We start from the raw sequence: 23,297 nt of genomic DNA, 5'->3' as shown, positions 1-23,297 counted from the left end.
CCCAAAACACGGATGTGAGCCTCGCTCTTCTGGGAGAAGGGGGATTCTTAAAAATTGATTTTCTCTTACTCAAGTGGAAATGGTTCTTGGAAGCCCTGAGTGTGCCCCAAGACATCTGCAGGCTGGGCTGAGCTGAGTCACTGCGAGCTCTTGAGCTGGGATGTGAGCCGGATGTGTCGGGAGCAGCCCGGCTCTGGAGACCTCTGCCTTCCTGGGATGGACAGGCAGCTCTCTCATCTGCCCTGAGCAGGAAAAGCCTGCAACTCTGCTTCCCTGAAGGCTGGAAAAAGTGCAGTGTGACAGGGTGGATATGAGAGAGTGACAGAAGGAGGGGAAAGAAGATTAATCCCACCCAGAGGAGCAGCTGTGGTGGCAAAACACCACTGAGCTGTGGGCATGTTTCCTGTGGAGCTTTTCCTCATCATGAATCAAAGCTGCCCTGTGGGTACTGGGCAAATCCACCTGAAAATAAATGATTTCCCCATCCAGACTTGGTACAGCCTTTGATAAGAGCCCGTGGAGAGGAGGGAGGGCAGGGAGATGCTGGGTAGTGGGGCTGGCAGTGTGCTGGTGTTCCAGCCTTTAACTGGGGGCATTTTTTAAGCTTTGCAGCAGGGAGTGTGAGGGGACAAAGGAGAGAAATGTTCACAGGTGATTTCTCACGGACCAGCTGGACATGGGGTTTGTTCTGGCAGTGTGGATGCAGTCTGTCCTGTGGGGCACAGGAACAGTGGTGGGAGGGAGGGCGGGAGGTGCATGGTGTGGGCCATAAGGATGGTGTGGTTAATGCCAGGAAAAGAGGCTGCAGGTCCAGCTTGTTGGGGCTGAGCTCTCTCTTTGCGTTTGTGTCTCCTGCCTGGTTCCCTGGAGCAGAGAAGGGATGGGTGAGAGAGGCAGGGAGGAGGGTTGGCACTGAATATGTACCAAAAAGAGCAAAAATTTGGTGTTGGACAGCAGAAATGCAGGGAATTGTACTGCAGCACTCGCCTGCTGCTTTCTGTAAGCTGCTGGAACAGCACCCTGCTCCAAAGGGAATAATCCAAGGTTTTCTCTGCTCCTGCACCTCAGAGATGTGGTGCTGGCTCAGTGCTGGAGGTCAGAAGTTTTCCTCTGAGGGAGCACAGGCTTTGTCCACCCAAGCTGTGGTGGCACCCTGGGAGTGGGAAGCATTCCAGGTCCCTGGGGAGTAATGTCACTGTGAACCCTCTGAGCAGCTGCTTGGCCTGTTCCCCAGTGCAGATGCTGCTCTAGAAAGTCCTGCCTGAAGTCTGAGGGCCAGGGAAGCACCTGGGTCAGTCTCTTGTTTCTGCCTCTCTCCCAGAGCAGGCAGCTGGGAATGCGAAGGGGTTTTTTTCCTCCATAAATTCCATTTTCATAGCAGGTGCCTGCTCTCTTACGTCATTTGCAGAGTTGACATCACTCTATCCCTGCCCAAAGCAAATTGGAGGGAGGATGGTAGAAATCTTCTTTTTCCTAATTTTTCTTTTTTTGAGAAGCAGAGAGGGGAGTACTTTGCTCTCTTGATAAGTTCACAAGGACACCTGGAAGTACTTGAGTGATGCCAGTTTGGATAGAAAAAGTGTCTATTGATGCTGGAGTTGAGTTACTGCTGACAATTACAAAGTCAAACTATTCCCTTTCCCACTGTGCCTCCTGTCAAGCTGATCTATTCCAAGGACAGTTTGAGTTTTCTCTCCCATCAGGAAACTGTCACTGGCCAGTCACATCAATTCCGAGCAGATTTTATTTTTTCATGGCTTAGCCTACCAAGTGAGAAATCAAAGGAAGGAGTGATGCTGGTACCTGCTGGCAGGGAGAGGGGCACAGGTGATGATGCTTCTGCCTTCTCCTGTTCTTCTATTTTTTTTAAATTCTAGCATGTTCTTTGCTTTTCTCTAAGCATTGTCTCCTTTACCTTCCCCTGACAATCCCAGGGCATCAGGACTGGGATTCCTTCCAGATCTTTGTCTCGGGACAAAGCTGAGCTTTGAAGAGGTGCAGCCTCAGCCACTGCTTTTTTGTTTTGGGGAGAAATCCAGTTGGAGTGAAGGATGCGAAGGAGGCAGTGTCCATCCCAGAGGATGCTCTGCCTGCAGCCCAGCTCACTGCCTGCTCTGAATAGCTGCCCCTGTGACCCCACCTTTGCACAGGGGTTTTGCACAAAGCTCTGGTGCAAAGCACCACAACTCTGGGCGCCCACGTGGCGTGTCCTGTAATGTCACCGTGTGAGTGTCAGCCAGACGGGGCTTTTCAGCTTCCTGAGGGGAGCCTGGCCTCTGGTCACGAGTGTGTTCCATTGTCACGGGGCTGGGCGAGAGTAGGCTGACACGTGGGGACAAAATCAAACGTTTTTTTTCCAGCCCTCGAGGTTGTGCAGGTAACCTAAAAATACAACTGGAATGTGGCTGGGCGGTGACATCCTCCCGGGGCTGCCCCGCTGTTATCTGGCTGGTGCACAGAGCCCGGGTGTGGCTCTGAGCCCCAGAGGTGGCTGTGCCAGTACCTCTGCTTGTCAGAGACTCTGGCTGAAGTGCCCATCCCCAAATTCCTCCCTGGGCACTGGGAGGTCACATCCTTCTCCCTTGCACGGTCTCATCCAGAGCCGGTGGCACTGTGGCTGTGACGTCCTGCTCTGGCTGTCCCCAACCATGGACGATGGCATGCCCCATCCAGGGGGATGAGAAGGATAACACCGTTCCCTTTCCAACTGGATTCAGTTCAAAGGCTCTATTTTCAAGCAGAGTTTCCAGCCTGTGTGTCCCGTGCATGGCCGGGGCATGTGAGGCTTTCCCATGGGATGTGTGCCTGGTGTGTGGAGAGGTGAGCACAGCCCGGAGTGGGGCAGTGCCTGCTCTGCAGCCTTGGCCAGGGAAGCTGCTGCCCTTCCTGGGAGATGTGGGGGGCATCAGGCAGCGTGGTGCTGGGATGGGACAGCCAGCTGGTGCATGGCCTTGTCCCTGAGCAGAGGGAATGAAGTATTCCATGAAAATCAGACTGTCCCCATGGTTAGACAGCAGCTCTACTTAGGGCACAGGTGCAGTAATTAATTTTGTGCTCTATCCCAAACACTCAGATGAAAAGCTCCTTTCCAGCCCCGAATGCTGCTCCTTTCCAGCCCTTTCTGCTGCTCATGGCAAAGCAGCTCGTCCCCTTCTCCACTCCCTGGCTGAGATGGTGACCCAGCCTTAAGTGAAGTGGCCTCGGGAGGGGCTGTGTGTCCACAGGGGAAGGGTGGGGAGAGGGGCCCGGTGTTGGCAGGGCACTGTTTGAGCTCATTGCTGTTTTTGAGGGTGTGCTCTTCCCCTTATTCGAGCCAGCTCCCTGGCAGGAGGCTGCTGGGAGGGATGGGAGCCATCCTTGTCCCTGGCTCTGCCCTGGCATACCTGACCCTGTGCAAATGCCTGAGTTCTCCCCAGGATTTGCTCTCCCAGCATCCCTTTCCTGTTTTGGGGTGACATCCCTCGTGGGGAGGCTTTGTTAACACCAGTGAAACACCTGATGCTTTTTGTTCCCCTGGGATTACCTGTGCCCTATAAAGGACTGGATAATTTCTGGCCAATGGTGCACGTCTTTCCAGGCCTGGCTATTCCTAATTGCACCAGCAAACCTTTGAAAGAGTTCCCAACAGTGAGACTTGAAAGGATGGTTGGGTCTGGTTTTGTTTCTTCACTTTTTTTCCCCCTTGTTTGTTTATTTTTTAAGATGCTTTTGAGATGTCCGGAAGCTCTGCTTTACACCACCCCTGGTCCTCGGGCGCTGAAACCCAACAGCATTAATTCAAAGGAAATCTTCTTTCCCATCCCACCTGCTGGGTTAGGGACTTTCTGCTCCAAAGCAGCTCTGACTCTGTGGGTGTCTGTAAAGATCCTTGGAGTGTCTGTGTCTGGGTGAGAGGGAATTAGCTGTTAGCAGAGTTGGAGATGGGAGGGCAGCACAGCACTGCTCTCCCCAGGAGTGCTGGGGACGGGTGCTGGTGGCTCTCAGTGCCATCTGCAAGAGCAGCTCCTGCGTCAGCATCCTTTATGTGCTGATGATCTGTGCCTGAAACTATACCCTGGGAGTGGAAATGAGCCTGAGAAAATACCTTCCGCAGTCCTTCTGGGGCTTACATAAACACTGTTTAAAATTAGAGCCACTCATTATGTTGGTATGTGCGTTTACCTTGACCTCTGACTTTTCAGCCTGCAAATGTGCCTGGCCCGGCACAGCCTGGAGTTGGGAGAGAGCTCAGCAGCAAAGCACTGGTAGATTTTCTATAATTAGTTTAAGGTAAAGAATCTGGTACAGTATCTCCCCTCCAGGCTGACAGGGAAATCGAAAACAAAACTGCAGCCTGTCAGAGCTGAGCCTGGCTTTGATCAGGAACATCAGCGCTGGCTTCTGCTGGAGCGGTTTTGAGGGAAAGGGGAAGAGCAGCAATTCTTGGCCACGGCTTTTCTTGCACGTGCTTGCAGAGAAATGAATGCTTTTATTTTCCCACTCTCCCTTGCTATTTCTCAGCCAAGTGCATGCAGCAATTTATATTTTGCTACCAGAGATGCCATCTCGGTTGTCACCCTGGAATAGCTGCTGAGCTCCAAGCTGGCATTGTCATGGAGCAATATTTCTACTATTTGTTGTGGTAATAGTTGTTAGTGGCAGAGCAATTAACGTGTCACCTGCAGCACAACGAAACGTGACCTCTTTCCATCCCAGCACCCCTTTGGTGTCCAAACCAGCGAGCCTGGGCTCCCCTTGGCTCTGCTGGTTGGTGCCAGGGCTGTCCTGGAGCAAGGGTCGCTCCGGTGGGATGCCTGGGCCTGCAGGCTGGCTTGGAATGGTTGAGTTTGTGGGAAGAGAACGTGTCCCACCGGGATGCACTGTAGCAGTCCAGCGCTTCAGCAGCTCCCGGAGCTGGAGTTTGGCTCCCCACCAGTTTCCTGTTGACGTCACCTGCTATTTCTCTGCTGCAGTTTTTACAACTGTTGAGCTTTCAAGGGTAATCGGAGCCGAGTCCGGCCAACCTCGGCAGCTGCCGATGAGGGAACGCGGCTCTACCTTCCCCAGTTCCCCCCGCTTGCCTTCGCTGCTGCTCCCAGCCTTGGGGACCCCTGGCATCTGGGGACACCCGGCGAGGAGGGCTCTGTGAAGCCAGCGGGTGCTTGGGGCCATGCATTCCCACTGAAAAGAATCATCGGTGCTTGCAAGAAGTGCCGTGCGCTGGATCCTGCGGGAATTTTTTCCCCTCCCTCCTCCAGTCCGCCCCCATCCCTCTCTTGTGCCAGGCGTGCCGGCGCTGCTCTTCATTTCTGGGAAACCATGGACAAGAAGCAAGGTAGATGTTGCAATTTCCAAAACACGTGGTGGGGGAGAGCAAAGGGCTGGTTTTGGTGCTAAAAGGGTCTCTGTAACTTTCTGGGATCAATCCATGCGGTTTTGTTTCTCCTGGCTTGGGCAGGGGGTCGGTCTTTGCAGCTGGGGATCTATTTTTAAAGCGCTGGAAAAGTTGCATGTTTTGTGGGGTTAAAACTCTGGTGTCTTAATTGTAAAAAAAAAAAAAAAAAAAAAAAAATCCCAGCATGTCTGAAGGAAAATATGCAGAGGGTGAAGCTGGCTTCTGGCTCCGGTTTGAGTCGCATTCCTGGGACGCAGGGTTTTCCAGCAGCTCTCCATGGCTGTCCCCTGCCTGTTGCATGGGCAAGGTGGGTGCCCACGGCCCCAGCAGCCGGGAGCTCTGATTCAGCACAGCCTGAGAGGCTGTTTTGGGGCTGCAAGGGGCTTTTTGTGCAGCGTGTTTTTTTCCTGCTGCTGGCGGGCAGTTTTGCAGAAGTGCGGAGCGCGCTGACCCGCGGGAGCCCCTCTGCAGCGGGACCTCGGCCGGCTGATGAGTGATGGCTCTCGGCAGGTTGAGAGCCCTTTTTCCACTTCCATGGACAGCTTTTTCCACTCCCAACAGTGGAAAAGAGCACAAATTGTGCCTGTGAGGAGCTGGCTCTCATGACCAAGCACCCAAATTCCCCTCTCTGCTCTGCACCCTGCCTTCAATTTATTTCCTTTCTTTTCTTTTTGTTTTTCCTTTCATGCTTTTTTGTTCCAGCTCTTTATTTGCAGCAGGGCTGGGATCCACCCTGCAGCCTTCTGCCCTATCCATGGCATCTGACTCTCCTCCTTGGATCGAGGAGAACCAGGATGCATCCAAAACATTTCCCCCAGCACTAACAAAGCAGCACAGCTCTCAGAGCAGCCTCCCGTGCCCAGGACTTCACCTGGGGCTACAACCAGGGCCCTGGGGAGGCAGTGGTGAGGTTTAATTTCAAAGGTCGACTCAGGCAAATAGTTTTATTTGCAGTTCTTTAGATTGTCCTCTTCATTTCTCTCCGCCCACGCCAGCGGAGTGGGAAGGAAAAACCTTCCATGGAGAGGTGCAGCTTAATAGGGCTGAAGTTGGTGGTGGCAAAAATGAGGATTCTGGTGTTGAATTAGGCAGCTCCAGGAAATGTCTGGCGGTTCTTAGCTGGTGGTGGTTATAGCATGAGAAAAAATCTCGTTGGGCTTTTTTGTTTTTTTTTCTCTCTTTAGGAGGAAATGGTTCCTTTCTTAGCATAAAGGATGCAGTTACGTGCCTGCAGCATCACGTGGGTTGCAATTTCATCCGCACCAGGAACTTCTGTCAGCTAATTTTCCCCTGCCTGGGTGCAGGGCACTGTGCTGTGTGTGTCTGTGGCTGGCAGCCCTTTCCTGTGCCCGGAATGGTGCCCTGCCATCCCGTGGGCTCGGGGCTGGCAGCAGAGCCCTGGAGCTTGCAGGGATAACCAGGACATGTCCCCAGATCGCCTTGTCCTGCTGCTGCCTTTTGGCCTTTGCAGAGGGATCTCTGGAGGGGAGCTTGTGCTTGCAGACACCCCTCTTGCAAGAGCCCAGTGCCCTGGGAAACTGGAGCGTTTCCAGGATTTTCAGGTGACATAAGCAGCTGTGCACATTCTAGCAATTCCTCCTGCACAGACCCTCGCAGGATCCCAAATGTGGGGGGATTGTGCTGAGTCTCAAGTGTAGGAGAGACAGTGCCAGGGACTCTCCAGTGGGAAGGAGCTGAGAGCAGCTGCCTGCGGGGGCTGAAGGGCTTGAATTGCAGGGTCATGTCATGCCCATCCCACTGCTTTTCCGCTTCTCTCTTTTTTTTCCCCTTTATTTTTATTCCCTCCTCTGGTTTTTCCTGCATTCTCATTCACCCTGAATGGGGCATGGCTCTGGTACCACAAGCAGTGGGAGAAGCTTGCAGCAAGGAGTCACTCAGGCCAGCTTTTGGGAGCTGGAAATCTCATGTCAAATTTTAGGAGAGCTGTAACAAACGAATCCAACCTGTGCCTCAGCTCCTGGCTGCAGGGCAGGATCCTGGGTGATTTTATTCCTGCAGGAACGGGCTGAGCTGTGTTTTCTGCCCTTCACAGGTGGCCCAGGCAGAGTCTGGGAGTGGTGGTATAATATGTCTGGTTTAATCAATGCTTTTTCATACTGGAGCTAGGAAAGGCTTTTTGGGGCTAAGCAGGACAGGCTGGGAAAGGGATGGTTGCTGATTCCAACTCTGGGAAGTCAAGGGTGGTAGTTTGGGAGTACAGGGAAGTGTGCAGGGTGCCTGTGACAGCAGAGTTCATGGCCAGTGCACGTCAAAAGACTCTCCTGTACAGAGCAGGGGGTTTGGAGCAGGGAATCTCTGTGTCCCTTGCTGCCCTGATATCCCATGCTGCAAATCCTGCCTGCAAGCTTGGGCTCTGCTGGACAATGTACCCCGTGATTCCCAACCCCACACTGGGTGCTCCCAGCTCCCTCCAGCCTCGGTCCTGCAGCCAGAAGGGCTGAGGAAGGGCTGATGCCATCCTGCAGAGGCCTGGCTTGGGTGCCTGTGGACCCTGCTGCTGCCCTGTGAGTCACGGCCGCGGTGCCAGGGGAGCTGCTGGTGGCACAGAAGGCGCTTTGTGCCGGCTCTGCGGGGTTACTATGGCAATTGGGGAGAGGGAGAGCAAACAGATGGAGCAGAATCCCAGCCAGCATGGGGGGATTTCAGGCCTTCGTGTAGAGGTCTGGCTGGTAACTGCTGGGGGAGGGGGGCTGTGTGTGGAACAGAGAGCAGTCTGAGTTTTGGAGCAGCTCCTGGGGGTGAAACGCTCAGCACGGAGCTAAATCCATCCCCTGGCATAGGATGGGTGCCCACAGCAAGCTCCCAGCTGAGTGCAGAAGGACTCAGGGGGACCCCAGTTTCTAGATTCTCTTCTTGGCCTCCCACACTGAGTAGCAAGAGGCTGGGAGTGGGAAGGGGAGGCACTGGTGAACCCACGACAGCATCTTTCCTCTGGCTCTGTTCTGTGTTTGCCCCCGTCGTTGCTCCACTGGGTATTCTGCCAAGTGCCATCAGTGGGAGTCAGGAGCTTCCACAGCCCCTTCCAGCCCTGTTGGGTGGGCAGTGGGGAAGGGAAGCTCTGCAGGCTCACAAATTGGAACTTGTGACTGCTCTGACATGGTCAGGTGGTTTCCTTCCAAGTGGGATCGGTTTGGGGTGGAGTGGCTTCTTGGCTGGTTTCACTGAGCTGGAAGTTCACATCATGGAAACTCTGCTGGTCTTGGAGCTTATGGCTCAGCTCTGATGCAGGAAAAGTGGCAGATAAGGTGGGGGTGTGGACTGATCTGTGCTGATTCCCTCAGCAGGGAGGGATGCTGCTGGTCCTGCAGGTGGAACCTTTGCAGTATGTTGCAGACCAGCTTTAACCCACAGCCTCAGCAAGGTTTGCATTTGAGGAAGGACAAGGCAGGAGAAGTGAGTCCCAGGCACCTGTTTAGTCCTGGAGCTGGCAGGGCACAGGGCTGGGGGCTGTCAGTGCTGGGGACATTTTGGACACGTGTCTCCCTTCTGTCCCGCTGCAGCTGCAGGAGCTGTTGCACGGTGCTGTCTCCTGAAATTCCAGCTCCTCGCTCTCCCCTCCCTTCCCTGGCAGCCTTTGGAGTGCTGGACTTTGTCCACACGCCTGCTCCCAGCAGCCAGGCAGGTAGGAGCTGTTCTGAAAGGCTGTCCAAGGCCACACTGAGCTGTCTGCTCCCAGCCCCATGCCTGGAGCACACCTGGATATTCCTGCTTTCTAATGGATCTTCCAGCTCTGTGCAGCCACAGCAGCTTTAGCTGCAAAGTGCAGCTGCCCCCTTGTCTCTCCTGGGGGGATCAGGACCTCGATGCTCTCAGCTGCTGCACTTTCAGCCCCTTGGGGTCAGTTTATTTTCCCAGGGAGCCGGGATGGAATTTTCACCTGCAGGTTTCTGGCCCTGCCCGAGCCCCGTTTCCCTCTGCAGCAGTGGGTGTTGTTATCTCAGGGATGTTTGGAGTTGGGAGGAGGGGGACAAGAGCATCCTCTTGCCAGTCACTCCTGGTGCCTTATCCTGGTGCCTCAGCCTGTGCAAGCCCAGATTTGTGAGGGGTTCACTGCTGGCTGACAATCAACTTTTCCCCTGTTTTCCATTTGTTGTGGATGGGGTGTCCCCTCTCCTGCTGGGACTAACCCCTTGCTTTTGTTGGATTTTGGAGTGCTTTTGTTGGATTTTTGCTGGATGTCTCATGGTCACTGCCCTCCACACCAGATCCAACTCTGGCTCTTCCCAGGAAGGCCGGGCTGGGGCTGGGGCCCTGGGGATCAAGGAGCTTCTGGACAGGGAACATTTTTTGGGAGCCCTGCACATCACTAATGGCGTGGGGACCTCTTGTGGCTGGAGAAACGGGGATGGGGCCAGGCTTGGCTGTGCTCCTAAAGCCCAGCTGCCTCCCTCTCCCGGAGCTCTGCTGGGTCCATGAGCCATGAGGGGTACAGGGCTGCTCTCTGGTTTGGTTGGAGCATGAAGGCTGAGCTGGTGTCTCGTTTTTCTCTTTCAGATTCCAAAGGATCCTTGGAGCCACACAAACCAGGTAAGTGCCCAGCAGAAATTGCAGCTTTCACCCCAGAAAGGGTTTAAATCCCAAAGAGAAGGGACTGTTAATGGCCATGAAGGGTAAAGAGCACTTTTGGGGTACAGTGCTTGGCTGCAAGACCTGGAAAATGGTCTGTTAGTGCACCCTTGGCTATTTCTACAAAGCAGTGTTCAATAGTGTCATTGAGACCCACCTGTGCTCTGGCTCTTGCCTGAAATTTTGGGCAAGTGGTCACTGTGACCTTCTTGGCATTTTGCTGACCATGGTGAGGGGTCCAAGCCGTGCATTCCTTGCATAGCGGCTGCTGGGAAGAGGGTGCTTGAAGGAAAAAAGCAAAAATCCGTTTGCTCACTTGTGCATCTTCTCTTCCAGTGAAAGGCAAGAAGAAGCGGGATCTGAGGATAACATGTGTCCCCATCAAACCACCCGTGGCCAACACAACGTAAGGATCTCTGCTGCTTTGAGGTTCTCCAGAGCTGGATTTGGCACTTCCTCGAGGAGATTGGCCTGTGAAGACTTCCCAAAATCAGCCTAGTTATTCTTTTCTCTTAAGATGGGGCTCGTGGGTGATGAGAAGGAATTGCACATGCGTGTGCAGACACGTGCACAGCGTGTGTCGCTCTGGGAGGTGCCTGCTTGATAGGAAATGTCCTAAAGGCAAAGACTCAGAATCCTCTGGGGAGCTCTCTTCAGTCTTTCTGCCATGGCTGTGCCAGTGCCAAAGGGCAAAGATGTGGTAGAGGGGGTGAATCTGCTTGAGGGTAGAAAAGGGAAGAATTTGAGTGCAGGGGAAGAGAAGAGGTGATGGTAGCTGGACCACGACAGAAGCCAGAGGCACAAAGGGTGGGGAGTGTTTTACACGACCTGGGTATCAGGTTTAGTTTGAGTTGTTTGCAGCTCCTTACCCTGCTAAAAGGAGGACACAGACATCTTGCATTGTTGTGCTGTTTGGTGCTGGGGCCAGTGCCCAGCAGTATCTCAGGGCACTGGAATTTCTCCCTGCCCTGTTTGCTTCGAGCTGCTGATGCTTGTTATGCCATGGGGGAGAGCCCAGGGTAGCAGTGCTTGGTTTGACAAAGAGCAGATGGCTAAAATTCCACTTCCATGGTGCTCTTCCAAAACACTTCAGGCTGCATCGCCACTGCTGAACCTTGTTTGCTCCAGAAACCTGTTCTAGAGAACTCCAGGAGAGCAGTGGAGTTCCCAAAAGGGAAATATCACTGCTGAAAACCACAGGTAGAAAGGGGGAGGCAGGGGAGCTCCCCCACTGATGTTGCACAGCCCTGCCCTGCCTGTGACAACCACCTCCTTCCCCCACGGGCACATCTGTCTCTGCTCCTGCCAGGGTTTGAACTTCCCCTGGAGAAGGCCTCATGCTGGAGTCTGCAGGGCTTTGCATGCCCAGAGGCTGGTGCAAGCTGTCCACTGCTCATTTTCTCCCTGCTTTTCAAGCTGCAGTGCAAATATTTGCGCAGTGCAAGGCTTTTGCTCAGAGCCCAAAGTACTTCCTTGAAGCTGGAGGCTGCTCTGATGGGAACTGAGACAAAACCAGTTGGGCAATCTCTCCTTTTTAGAAGTTCCCAGGGGATGGGGAGAGCCCAGAAGTGAAGCACAAGGGGCAGAACACACATGGTGGCTCTAAAAGTACCGTGCTGCCCAGAATGGGAAGTGGGCAGCAATAAGGAAAAAAGCCATAAAGGACAACTTTCGCCTGCCTGGTGTTGTGCAAAGGGTGACACCAGAGTGCTGCCTGCTCTGCCTGCCTGGAACAGGCAGCAGAGTGTACACAAATGACTCACAGGGGAGGAATTACCTGTTGTTCCCTCGCGTGCGTTTCGGGCTACGTGGCTGTGCTGGTACAACACCTGCCTGTCAAAACATGACAGCTGAGCTGCTCTGCCACAGAAACGTCTCATCTCAGCTCCTCAGGCTCCCCTCCTGAGCAGGAATGGTTTCACAGCCTGGTGGTTTGGTGCATGTCTCACCTGGCTGACTCCCCAGGGTTCTCACTGTGCCTCGTGGGTGTGGGGCGAGGCATTACTGGCACAATTTAAAGCATTTGTCGGTGTTTGGAGGGGGCTGGTTGGAACCTACAACGAGGCACGGGAGGGAAAGCAGCAGCTGAAGGTGCTCACAGGAATGTGAAACCTGGCTCTGGCCAAGAGGGTGAATGAAGCTGGGCTTTCTCCTGACTCTGTCTCATTTCTTGCAGGCCCCCGAGGAACCTGGACTCCAGGACGTTCATTACCATTGGAGATAAAGTACGTGTCATTGGGGTTTCTTTTTTTGCTTCTTCCAGTTTGGTTTTCCCTGGGCATGGAGAGCTCTATGGATTGTGCCTTGCAACCTGTCAGATCAGGAGTGCGGCCTCATGCAATACAACTTTTAATCTAAACCATTCTTGGATGATCCAGCCCATCTGTCCTAAATGAGGGTGGCCTCACCAAGCTCTCAGACTGGCCCTAACAAAGTCCCTTTATCCTGCCTACCCACAGGTCTGTGTTGCTGCCTGAGGCCCAGGAGAAGCTGGGCACAAAGTTTCTCTCTCGTTCTCAAAAGTCTTTCCTAGTGACCTGATGAAAACCACTGCTGGAAATAGCCACTGTCTCTTTTATTTCGTTCTCTTGTTATGGACTCTCTTGGGGCTGCAGAAGCTGTTCACAAATGAGCTAAAAATACCCTGCATTGGATCAGCCCTATATCTAGACCCTTCCAGGCTGGGAGGTGGCTTGGCTGATGGGATCTGGGTCCCTTGGCCTCAGTGCAAGGATTAGGGTTGAGGAGAGGAAGCTTTGGCTGGGTCCAGGGAGCAGTCCTGCTGCCTGTGCTGTTTTCTGGGTCTGGTGTCGTGTGTAGCAAGAGCTCTGGGAGAGATGCTCTCTGTGACAGCCTGGGCACTGTGTGTGCAAGGGGACAGTGCTGCAGCCCAGGGAAAACTCTCTAGAGTCGCTTCCTTGCCTGCTCCAGTGTTTGCAGGAAGGGTCTGGCCCAGGTATTTTGGAGTGACATGATGGAGAAGAGGACTTGGGCAGAAGTCCAGCTTCAGGAGTGGAGGTGGGTGGTGACCCCGGGTCCCTGGGATGTGCACAGGCCGTGCCATGCATCCCATTGTTCTGGGAGGGCTCCGTGGGTGCATCCATCACCTCTTGTTGCTGGGCAGGGCAGCGCTGGTTCCTGGAGCATGCTGGGAACCGCCAGCTTCTGGGGAAGCCTCGGGGCAAATGCCAGGAAAGGAAAAACACAATAACCTGGAACAACTGCAGAACACGTGTCCAAAAAGCATCACCAGCTCCTTCCTGGAGGCCCCTGCGAGCCTGCACTGCTCCTCTGCCAGCTGCCCTTGGTGGGAGGTCGGACGTGCCCCCTCAGCCCTGCTCTCCTCATTTCAGGATCCACGTCCTGCCCAGGAAAGGGCCGGCACCTTCCTGTGCTGGGCAGAGCATAGCTCAGTGCTGAGCTCAGGCACAGCCCTCCCTGCCCGCCACATCTGGCCGCAGCCAGCGGAGCCAGGGTTGGCAGGAAGGTCGGGCAGACCTGGTGGCTGCTGCTGAGGGGACAGTGCTGGCCAGGAGCCTGGCAGCCACACGTCCCAGCCTGGCTGCTCCAGGCCAGAGGCCGTTTCCTCTCTCCCTGCTCAGGGCGTAGCTCGCAGGCTCCGTATCCGGAGCTGTGCCGTGCTTGGTTCCCACCCTCGCTGCCTTTGTGGCCACTGGGGCAGTTTGGCATCCTGGTATTATTTTCGTTCCCTGAGACCAGAGGAAAACTGGAGGCTGGATAAAGGCTGGCTAAAAGGAGGCCTGTGACTTATTAGGAGCGATGAATGCAGCGTCCAAAAATAGCCTGTGTGTCACTCGGTTCGTGCCCTGCCCAGCAGAGCCAGCAATTACAGGGGAACGTGTCTTTAGGGAAACTTGTTTGTGGCTTGTGCAGGAGCTCGCTGGCTCCCTGCAGCGCCAGGCACTCGCTGGGATGAGCACTGGCCATGGTTTTTTTTTTTTTCCCAGCTTGAAACAGCACTTATGTAGTTGATTTCTTGGTGTTAACTCAGGTTTTACCTTGCTGGCAGCTTTTTGGTGGTAGGAGAAGGTACTGTAAGTGGGTAAAAGGTGTTTGAACTCACTGATAATTAGAAATGGAGTTGCTGTGTGCACCCCATCTAAGAGAGGCTTTGCACAGGTGTTGTTAGACACACGCAGGTGTATTTGTGACTGATGATTTTTGGGATGTGGGGAGAGGTGAGGGGTCGCTGGCTGCACACAGGACTTTGGAGCTGTGGTGGAGGCTCCTGACTGCTGCCCATGTTGGCACAGGAGCTGTTCAAATCCTGCAAATAGTTCAGCAACTGCAGAAATACCCTTGTGTGGGTAATCCCCTGCAGGCAGAGAGGCACCAACCTTTGGTGCCCTTTCTAGTGGCAACGTTCCCTGGGCTTAAAGGATGAAAGTCCTGATCTCCAGCTGCAGAGGGGGAATTAAATGAACCCTGGTGAGTGTGGGGTGAGAGGGTTTGGGCTGTGATTCAACAGAGCCAAAAATACCCCTATCCTCTCAAAGTGTCGTGCCTCTGGAGTCCTGTAGGCACTGTTGTTTGAAACGCTCTGCACGGGCGAGCTGACAGTGTTGCTGATGTCCTTGTTGATAAAGGTGCTTGTCCCTGATGCCATTTTGTCCTCTCTCCCTAAAGAACTTCGAGGTGGAAGCTGATGACCTGGTGACCATTTCGGAGCTGGGCCGCGGGGCCTACGGCGTGGTGGAGAAGGTCCGGCACGCGCAGAGCGGCACCATCATGGCCGTGAAGGTGAGGACACCTGGGTGGGGTGGGGATCAGCAGGGGCAGCCCCAAGGGAGCAGAGGAGCTGCTGAGCTCCACTGGTTCTGGCAAAACGTGGCAAAATGGGCTTATCTGGGCTTGGCAGCCTCTGGTGTTCCTGGAGTGGTTTGGCACGCGGAGGGTCTCTGCTGATACTGGCTGGGCACGGTGGGGTTGATAGTGGGCTTGGAAATCCAGGATTGGTGCCTGCAGTGCAAGGCTGGGATGTCAGAGTGCCTGTCCAGGCTGCTGGCCTGGCCCTGCACGGCGTGCCAAGGGTTTGGCATTCGTCAAGGCTCTGTCTGGCAGAGGCAATTTGGGCGTCCCCTCCTGGGTGCTGCTGGCTGCAAAATAAGGATAAAACACCCTGGGCCCAGGACTGCAGGCCCTGAGTCAGGCTGGGGGATTCAAGGAGCTCAATCAGAAGTTATGCTTATGCCTTTTTGCTTTTCTTGCTTGTAGCCGTGCAGATTGGCCAGTTAGCCAACCTAAACCGAATGTTTGGATATCGACTAATATCTTCTACTGTTTGAATATCTGATTTTCTACTGTTTGAATATCTGCTATCTGGTTAGCCCACCTACACCAAACCCTTCTTGTTTCATATTTGTCTCAGAGGATCCGAGCCACTGTGAACACGCAGGAGCAGAAGAGGTTGTTGATGGACCTGGACATCTCCATGAGGACAGTTGACTGCTTCTACACAGTCACCTTCTACGGAGCCCTCTTCCGTGAGGTACTGACCTGGTGGGTGCCTGGGGGGGCACCTGGGGCTGTGGGACTGCACTGGAGGCACCAAACGGCCCCCAAAACACCTCTGTGTTCTTCAGCCCAGCTCTTTATCTCCCTTGGATTTCCAGGGAATTCCCTCTCAGCTGCTTTCTCTCCGTCCGCAGGGTGATGTGTGGATCTGCATGGAACTCATGGACACTTCCCTAGATAAATTCTACAAGAAAGTACTGGAGAAGAAGAAGACCATCCCTGAAGACATTTTGGGGAAAATGGCTGTGTCTGTGAGTGGCTCTTGGGTCCTTAGATGGGTTTGTGCATGCCCTGAGCCTGCTGGAAGCCTCTCCTGAGGCCTGTGGTGTGTTTGCAGTGGGAGGCTGCTGCTGCCTGTGACTGATGGGTGCTTTTTCACTCTTTTGTCCCCAGATTGTACGAGCTCTGGAGCACCTGCACAGTAAACTGTCTGTAATCCATAGAGGTAAATGCTGGATGGGGTTAGTGGAGTGTGGCTGGAGATCCAACCTTGAAATAGGCTAGGGGAGGACACCTTTCCAGGTGTGCTCTGTCCCTGTGGGATGCCTAAAGTGGAATCTGCTGGTGCTTGGGACTGTGGTGAACAGATCTAGATGCTTGTTCCTGAGATGCTTCCCTTTTTGTAGGGTGTTGTTCCTTTTCCTCCTTTCCAGATGAAGGGTTGAATGTAACAACAGAATTCCTCACTACCTGTATTTTATGAGCATCTCTGTCCCTCCTGGAGTACAGAAGTGCCTTGAAGGCAGCTCTTGGAGATGAAAATCCCCAAATCCTCCTGGCTGGGTAGTTTTAGCATAGTGGGGACTGAAGGAGACCTTACAAAATCACAGATGGGAATTGTAACACCCAGGTCTTGCTCTCCATCCTGGTAAAGTCCCTTGTGTAGCTGTGGACAGATCAGGATGTGCATGAGACAAACTCTTCTGAAGATTTGGTAGAGCTGTGCTGGGCACTTAAATCTCTCCTAAGGAGTTGGGGATAAACTCCTCAACACTTTATTTCAACCTTTTGACCTTCCTGGTTGGAGACAGGACTGGTTCTCCCTAAGGACGTGGTTGTAGTTCACCTGTGAATGACTTTTATTGCTGGGGTTTTGTCTCCCTTCCCCTGTGCTGGGGCCTGCCTGCTCCCTCCCAGGCCTGCAGGGAATTGCCTGTTTTGTCTGAGAATCTTCAATACCGCTGAACAAGCCCAATTTTCCCTCTTGCATTTCCTCTTAGATGTGAAACCTTCCAACGTGCTGATCAACAAGGAGGGGCACGTGAAGATGTGTGACTTTGGGATCAGTGGCTACTTGGTGGACTCTGTTGCCAAGACCATGGATGCTGGCTGCAAACCTTACATGGCTGTAAGTGCAACCCTGTGCAGCCTCAGCCCTGACTGTAAGAGGCTGCTGCTTAGAAATCAGTCTGTTCCACCTCCACCCTGAGATAAAAGCCACTCAAGAGTGCTCTGGTCTCCCTGACTCAGCAAGGACCCTTGAAGCCCAGCTCTGTGTGTTAATCCCAGAGCGACTCTCCCTCTGCCCCTTCCATTTGCAGAAGGATACAAAACTGGTTGTGGCACTGCTCCTTGTTGGATAGAAAGTGCTGAGGCTTTTCTTGGCAGGATCGTTCAGTTTCGTCCTCAAGTCAGTATGAATTTCCCTTTGCCATCTGTGGTATCCATGTGGGAAGCGTGTGCTCCTGAGGCAGGGATCATGCAAGTCCCACTCTCCTGCAGAGAGGGAGAGTTGATGTGAGTTGTGTGGAGCAAGATGTGGCTTTCATCAGAGCTAGATTTAACCTCAGACCTTGCCTCCCTGGGGACACGAGCCAGGGAAATCCACCCAGCCTGGCTTTTTGGAGCCAGAGATGTGCTCTGTGGGGTTTGCACCGGGAAAGCAGGAGTGGTAATGCCTCCCATTTTGCTGTTACAGCCAGAAAGAATAAACCCTGAGCTGAACCAGAAGGGCTACAACGTGAAGTCAGATGTTTGGAGCCTTGGGATCACAATGGTAAGGGCTGGCATCTGTATCTGCAGCCCCGGGGTTGGGATGGGGTTTGGGCAGGTGGGGCTGTACCCCTGCTGGGAGCAGTGGCAGCTGGGTGGGTGCCCATCAAGCAGGATTCAATTTGAGCATGACAGCTCAGGGCAATTAGGTTAATTACCCAGGGAATTCAGGCTCCCAGCAAATATCAGGATGATAATGAGTATCCATGCTGAGTATCCCAGAGTCTGGCTTTTAATTGCTCTGCCGTTCCCTGCCTGCTGGCTGAGGGGTGGTCAGTGGAGCAGGGTTTGCTGCAGCTGGGGCTCAGCCTTCCTGCTTCACCCCTCCATGTCACCAGAGCCTCGCAGGGGATTCCAGTCCTGCTGCAGTGAGAGCTGCTGTGTGTGGTTTGCAGCAAATCCTGCCTGCGGGGTAGCTCAGAGCAGCCAACAGGAAGGGGAAATGCTTTCAGTTCCAAAATTGCAGCTGCTTGGGATGGTTTATCTGCCTCCTGCAAGAAACAGATCTTGCACAAAGCAGATGAGATCCTCTGGCGCCAGCGGACAAAGGAAATCCCAGCTGTTGGCTCCAAGGGATGCTGCCAGGGAAACAGCTCCTGCTTTCCAGGAGACTCTCTCTCTGAGGGTAGATTATTCTGAGGAATTTTTCCTGTGCCCTCTTAGCTGTGGCTTTTGTTTTGGGGGCTGCATCCCTGTGTTTGTGCATGCTGTGTCTTGGTAAATATTCCCTTTTCCCCAGTGTGGTCTCATCCACAGTGGCCTCATCCAAACCCAAGTCCTTCTCCCTGGTGTCCCCATGCCAGTGCAGAGCTGGTCTGGCTGACTGGAAATGTCATCAGCTCTGAGCTGCAGGAAACTGTGGGATGGGAGACTCTGAGTGGTGGAATATCCAAACCTTTCCAGAGCTGGAAGGGAGAGGACACCTTGCTGGAAGCTGGCCAGCCTGCAGCTGAATGGAGCCCCAGAATGTTTGGTTCCCTCTCGTGTCCTCTTCCTGGGGTGTTTTAGATTTATTTTCTTTATGAAGGGGTTGGATTGATTTCAGACCAGACTGTTTGTGGGCCACTGAGTTGCAGGGCTATTCCAGGCCTTCCTAGGCTGGTGCTTCATTCAGTTTTGCAGCAGCAGGAACTGAGCTCCCCTGTCCTGAGCCAGAAGCAGGGAGGGACACTGGGCTCTGTCCTTTCAGGTTTGTTATTCCTCCCATCCCATCACACCCTACCAGGCATGTCTCAAGGTTCTGTTGCCCATTTTGAGTCAGGAACTGATCCTTGGCATGAGGAGACTACCCAAGAGCTGTGACAGACTTTTTCCTGCTTAAATGAGGGATGGAGCAGAGGTGACTTGTAGGAAGAACCCAGTAATTGAGGTGGTTTTGGCAAAACTACATTCTAGCACCTAATTTTTCTTGGGTTTGTGGATTTTTTGTGTGTTTAGCTCATGCAGTGCCAGCCCAAGGCCCAGAGGCTGCCTTAGGGCCAGCAGAGTACTTTGGAACCAGTGCAGAAACTGTGTGCTGTTATTATTATCTTTTTAAATAATCCCATTTTACATATCTTTTGTGACTTCCTGTAAATGCATTAATATGCTGAACCAACCTCAAAAGGAAGTATTTTTGGCCTCTGGGTCTTTGTATTTAAAAAAAAAAAAAAAAAAAAAAAAAAAAAGTGGTATGGTGGTATGACCCAAATTGAAAATGGTTTGTAAGGAAAGAGGGTTTTCCTTTGAATCTGAGCTGGCTGAGCATCGTGGGGTTGTGCTTGGTGTGTATCTCATGTTGCCCTACCTCCACCCCCAGATTGAACTGGCCATTCTCCGCTTCCCATACGAGTCCTGGGGGACGCCCTTCCAGCAGCTCAAGCAGGTGGTGGAGGAGCCCTCGCCCCAGCTGCCCCCTGAACGCTTCTCCAAGGAGTTCGTGGACTTCACAGCACAGTGGTGAGGCTCCAGCAGGGACTGCTGGCTCTCCCAGCCTGGCTGAGGAGGAGCCCTGATCCGTAGGGGCTGGAGTGAAGCGTGGGGCTGGCTTTGCTGTCCTTTGGGAGCCCATTTCTGCCCTCCTTGCTGTACCTAGTGCTCAGCATGGCAGGAAGCACTGCCCAAACTGGTTTTGCTCTCAGCCTGACTCACCCAGGCTGGCTGGAAGATGCAGAGGTTTCTCTTCCCCTTTTCCAGTCGCTGCTGCTGAACTGTTGGTGTTTTCTGGCAAAGTGGCAGAGAAACCAGAACCACCCCCTGGCAGCCTCCGGGTGAAAGCTGCTTTGTGATTTTGTGGGAAGCTGCTCCCCCCAGGGTGTCCCCTGCTCCCTGGGTGCTGCCTGGAGCTGCCAGGCAAAGGCAAGCTCACCCTGCAGGTGCTGGGAAACCATATCCTCTCCTTCCCAGTTGTTCTGCTCTTTGTGGGACAGACTGCAGAGCTGCTTGGCTTGTGCTTTTTGTGCCAAAACACTGAGTTGTCCTTCCCCAGTTACCTGCCTGGCTGCTTTGCTGGAGGTTCAAACCTGCTCAGCCAAGGAGGGAGAGGGATAGGTGCAGCCCACGGCAAGCATTTCATGTTGGGTGGGAAAGGGAGATCACCTATGACATTCCAGGTACGGAAAAAAAAAGATCCTACAGCCTTTCTGTCCCATTTTTTTCCTTCCAGCTTAAGGAAGAACCCAGCTGAGCGAATGAACTATTTAGAACTTATGGTAAGCACAGAGCTGTTTCTGCTGGTCTTTATCCCCAGTTTTGAAACTCAAATCAGTGGTCCAGCAGGGAAATGGGACAACATGTGGGGGACTTTTCAGGCATGGGGTGGGATGGGTGTAGTATGTCAGAGGTGGAAGGGTGTGTTGATTTCATGGGTGTTAAGGTCAGGTTTTCCAGGTGTTTTCTCCCTCTGTCCTATCTGCTCTTGAAGAGTTTATACCTGGAAGGATGGTAGTACAGCTGCCAAGGTGGAGTGTCCCACTGGGGCTGAGCTGAGAAATGCCAAAGTTCATCTTTTAGCTGAAGAATGGTGTCAGTGGGAGTCTGGGGAGGGGGGTGGAGTCCACCTCCAGCAGTGTGACATGTCCTGGGGTCTGAGCTTGGCCTTGGTGTCAGCTGACGTTTTCTTTGATCTCGTTGGCAGGAACACCCTTTCTTCACCTTGCACGACACCAAAGAGACTGACATGGCCTCCTTTGTGACAGAGATCCTTGGGGAAGACTCCTAACTCCCAGCTCCCTGCAGTCCCTCCATCCTGGCTTCCCCGCAGGAGAGCGAGCAAGGACTCCAGTTCACAGTGCTTTGCACAAATCACAAATCCATCTCCCCAGCCTGGGGGCATCTCTGGCCCCAGCAAAATCTCTTTTCTCTTTGCCCTGAGAAAAAAATCCACCAGGAGGAGCCTTTTGAAGCCAACACCTTCCCAGCCAAGCCAAGGACTCTGTAGGCTCAGGAGGTCCCTGGAGAGGAGCAGTGCCTGGGGCAAGCAGAGGGTGCCAGAGGCCTCCTCCCCTCCCCAGTACCCAGAGCACAGCACAGGGGGTTGTGTTTCTTTGCTGTCAGGGGAAGACAGAGAGAATCAGTGCTGCTGTGCTTCTCCCACTCCTCTCCTGCCTGCCCAAAGCCCCTTCCTTGGAGTCTGGTCTCACTTGCCTTCCCTCTGTGCTTGGCTCTCTGCCCCCAGGAGCCCACACAGCTTTAGGGGCTCGTGGGGCTCCCTGGGCTGCTGCTCTCAGCTGAGGCTGTTTTAATGCCTGGCTCGACACCAAGGACACCTTGAGGCAGCACCAGGGCTTCCCTCTCCCTCAATCGATGCTGCTCTCTTGAGGAGGGGAAAAAGGCATTTTTTCCACGAGCCCCCTGTGCTACAAGCTGCAGCCCACGCTGTCCCCACGCCTGCCCGTGGGACTTCACCCAGCATCCATCCTTTCCCTCGTGGGCACGAGGTGATGGAGACACAGCAGCTGCCCCAGGCTGCCTCTCCTCCCTGTGGCCCTGGGCTGGGAGGACACATCCCTGCCCCGGGCATCGCCTTCCGCAGCCCTGGCTGCCTCCACCTTGCCTGGCTCCCTGAGAAGCCTCTGCTCCATCTGCTTTCCAGCCTGGAGCTGCTGTCAGACCTCGCACTGTGACACTGTTCCAGAGGCTGAACTGGCACCCCTGGTGTCCCAAACTGTCCCCACCCCCTGCGGGTGCCAGCGAGAGCCAAACCCCAGTGACTGGCCCGGGGCTGCCGACAGTTGTACATTTGATGTCTATATATAATGGACTTTGTAACGTGTTTCCTAGGTTTGATCTAACTCTCTATAAATTGAAGCCCTTCTGTGTGGGAGGAGGGAGGAGCAGTTCCTTCTCTGCTGACAAATCCACTGTGAAAACCTGATGTGTTTCCCCAAGCTCCCAGCCCGAGGAGCCAGGGGAGCAGGAGGGGTTTCTGGCTTCTACTGTACATGATCACGGATAAACGCACCGGCTGTGCATTTTGGTTTTGTTTTGTTTTTGTGGGTTTTTTTTTTCTTTTTTTTAAATAATTGAGTTTTTCTGAAGGATTTTTTTTTCCTTTTCTAATATATATTTGTGTGTGTGTATGTGTGCTCTATATATATTATATATTTTTAAATCAATGATGAATGTGTGGATGTCTATGTGGCCAGCAGATCTGGTGTAATAACATTTTTCTGGCTAAATTCAGGCAGGTGGGGAAGGGGTCACTAGAAAACACTCTGGCCTAAGATTACTTTTTTTTTTTCTTTATTTTTTAAAGAAATGCATCTATTTTTTAACTGAATCTTTTAAAAATGCTATTCCTGAAATTCATGCCCTGGAGGTCTGGATTTCAGGGTGAATTTCTAGTGTTCGGGGTCCCCCACAATGAAGAATGATGTCCCCTTAAATTCATTATCCCTCCTCCTGCAGTCCAGGGTTTGATGCAGTGCTGGGGACCCCCTGCCTGGGAACTGGGGTGCTCCACACCATCTATCCCCACAAGCTGCTCCTGGGAAAGCTGCTTTGGGGAAAATGGTTTTCAGCCCTTGATGCATCACACAGCCAGGCTTTTCCTGTGCCATCCCTCTGATCCCCCTCCCTGAGTCAACAAACCCTGAGGAACCCAGCCCAGGTGGAGCTGCACAAACCCTGTTCAGCTTCAGTTCGACCCTGACCCCCAGCCCACCTCTGGATGGAAAATAAGGAAGTGATTGATGTTCTCCGTGTCTCCCTCCTCCTCATCCTGCTCTGCAAACCACCCGACTCACCTGTACCTGCTTGGTTTGACAGCTTTGCTGCTGAGATGTACAATTGTATTTTTTTTCATAGTTGGTTACTTTGGATTATTTTTGTCTTGAGTTGAGCTTTTGGGTTTTCTCCCTTCTCTCTTTGTTTAAACCTTTTCCCCCTTTATCTCACCCTTTTTTGGTGCTTTGGGAAACAGTGGTTTTTTTTTTTTAAATTTTTTTGCATGCTTTTAATTTTTTTTCTGCATTTCTCCTCCTGGAGAAAGTCCTGATTTCTGTGTTTTTGGATATGGAGCATCTGCCCTTTCAAACACAGGGGAGATGGCTCTGGGGTGGGCTTGGGCCCCTGTGGATGAGCTGAGGCTTTGCTGAGGAGGCAAACACACCTCCCTGTGCCATCTCCTCTGCTTCATTCAACACAGGTCTTACCTGTCCAAGTCCCGTGTCCCTTTTCACTTCCCTGCTTCCCTGCCCCACCTCGTTCCCTCTGCAGTGGCACTTCCCTGGGGAGAACCAGCTTGGCTTTAAGGTGGGCGAGGATTTTGACTCCCGTGGGAAGCCCCTCTCCCCTTGTATTTTTGGGAATGATCTGTACCCCTCAGTCC

At 53.2% G+C, this 23,297-nt stretch overlaps 1 protein-coding gene across 3 annotated transcripts in view; it reads left to right on the top strand.

Moving 5' to 3' along the window:
• MAP2K3 (mitogen-activated protein kinase kinase 3) overlaps window positions 1-21,979 on the top strand; it is a 29,382-nt gene extending 7,403 nt beyond the window's left edge. For 2 of the 3 annotated variants that reach the window (XM_068207179.1, XM_068207180.1), the window contains exons 2-13: window positions 9,890-9,922; window positions 10,298-10,367; window positions 12,138-12,186; window positions 14,609-14,722; window positions 15,351-15,470; window positions 15,631-15,747; window positions 15,890-15,941; window positions 16,717-16,844; window positions 17,415-17,492; window positions 19,287-19,426; window positions 20,133-20,178; window positions 20,604-21,979. In XM_068207179.1, coding sequence (XP_068063280.1) covers window positions 9,890-9,922; window positions 10,298-10,367; window positions 12,138-12,186; window positions 14,609-14,722; window positions 15,351-15,470; window positions 15,631-15,747; window positions 15,890-15,941; window positions 16,717-16,844; window positions 17,415-17,492; window positions 19,287-19,426; window positions 20,133-20,178; window positions 20,604-20,687 — 1,031 coding nt within the window. In that variant the 3' untranslated portion in view covers window positions 20,688-21,979. Of the gene's footprint in view, window positions 1-4,753; window positions 5,315-9,889; window positions 9,923-10,297; window positions 10,368-12,137; window positions 12,187-14,608; window positions 14,723-15,350; window positions 15,471-15,630; window positions 15,748-15,889; window positions 15,942-16,716; window positions 16,845-17,414; window positions 17,493-19,286; window positions 19,427-20,132; window positions 20,179-20,603 lie in introns of those variants that run through there. The other variant, XM_068207178.1, reaches the window with a different exon arrangement.
• The last annotated feature ends 1,318 nt before the right edge of the window (window positions 21,980-23,297 follow it).

This window comes from Anomalospiza imberbis, chromosome 16 (assembly GCF_031753505.1).
Source record: "Anomalospiza imberbis isolate Cuckoo-Finch-1a 21T00152 chromosome 16, ASM3175350v1, whole genome shotgun sequence".
In the NCBI taxonomy this organism is placed as follows: Eukaryota; Metazoa; Chordata; class Aves; order Passeriformes; family Viduidae; genus Anomalospiza; species Anomalospiza imberbis.
The sequence above is the reverse complement of the archived record's forward strand: the minus strand, read 5'-3'. Positions and strand labels throughout refer to the sequence as shown.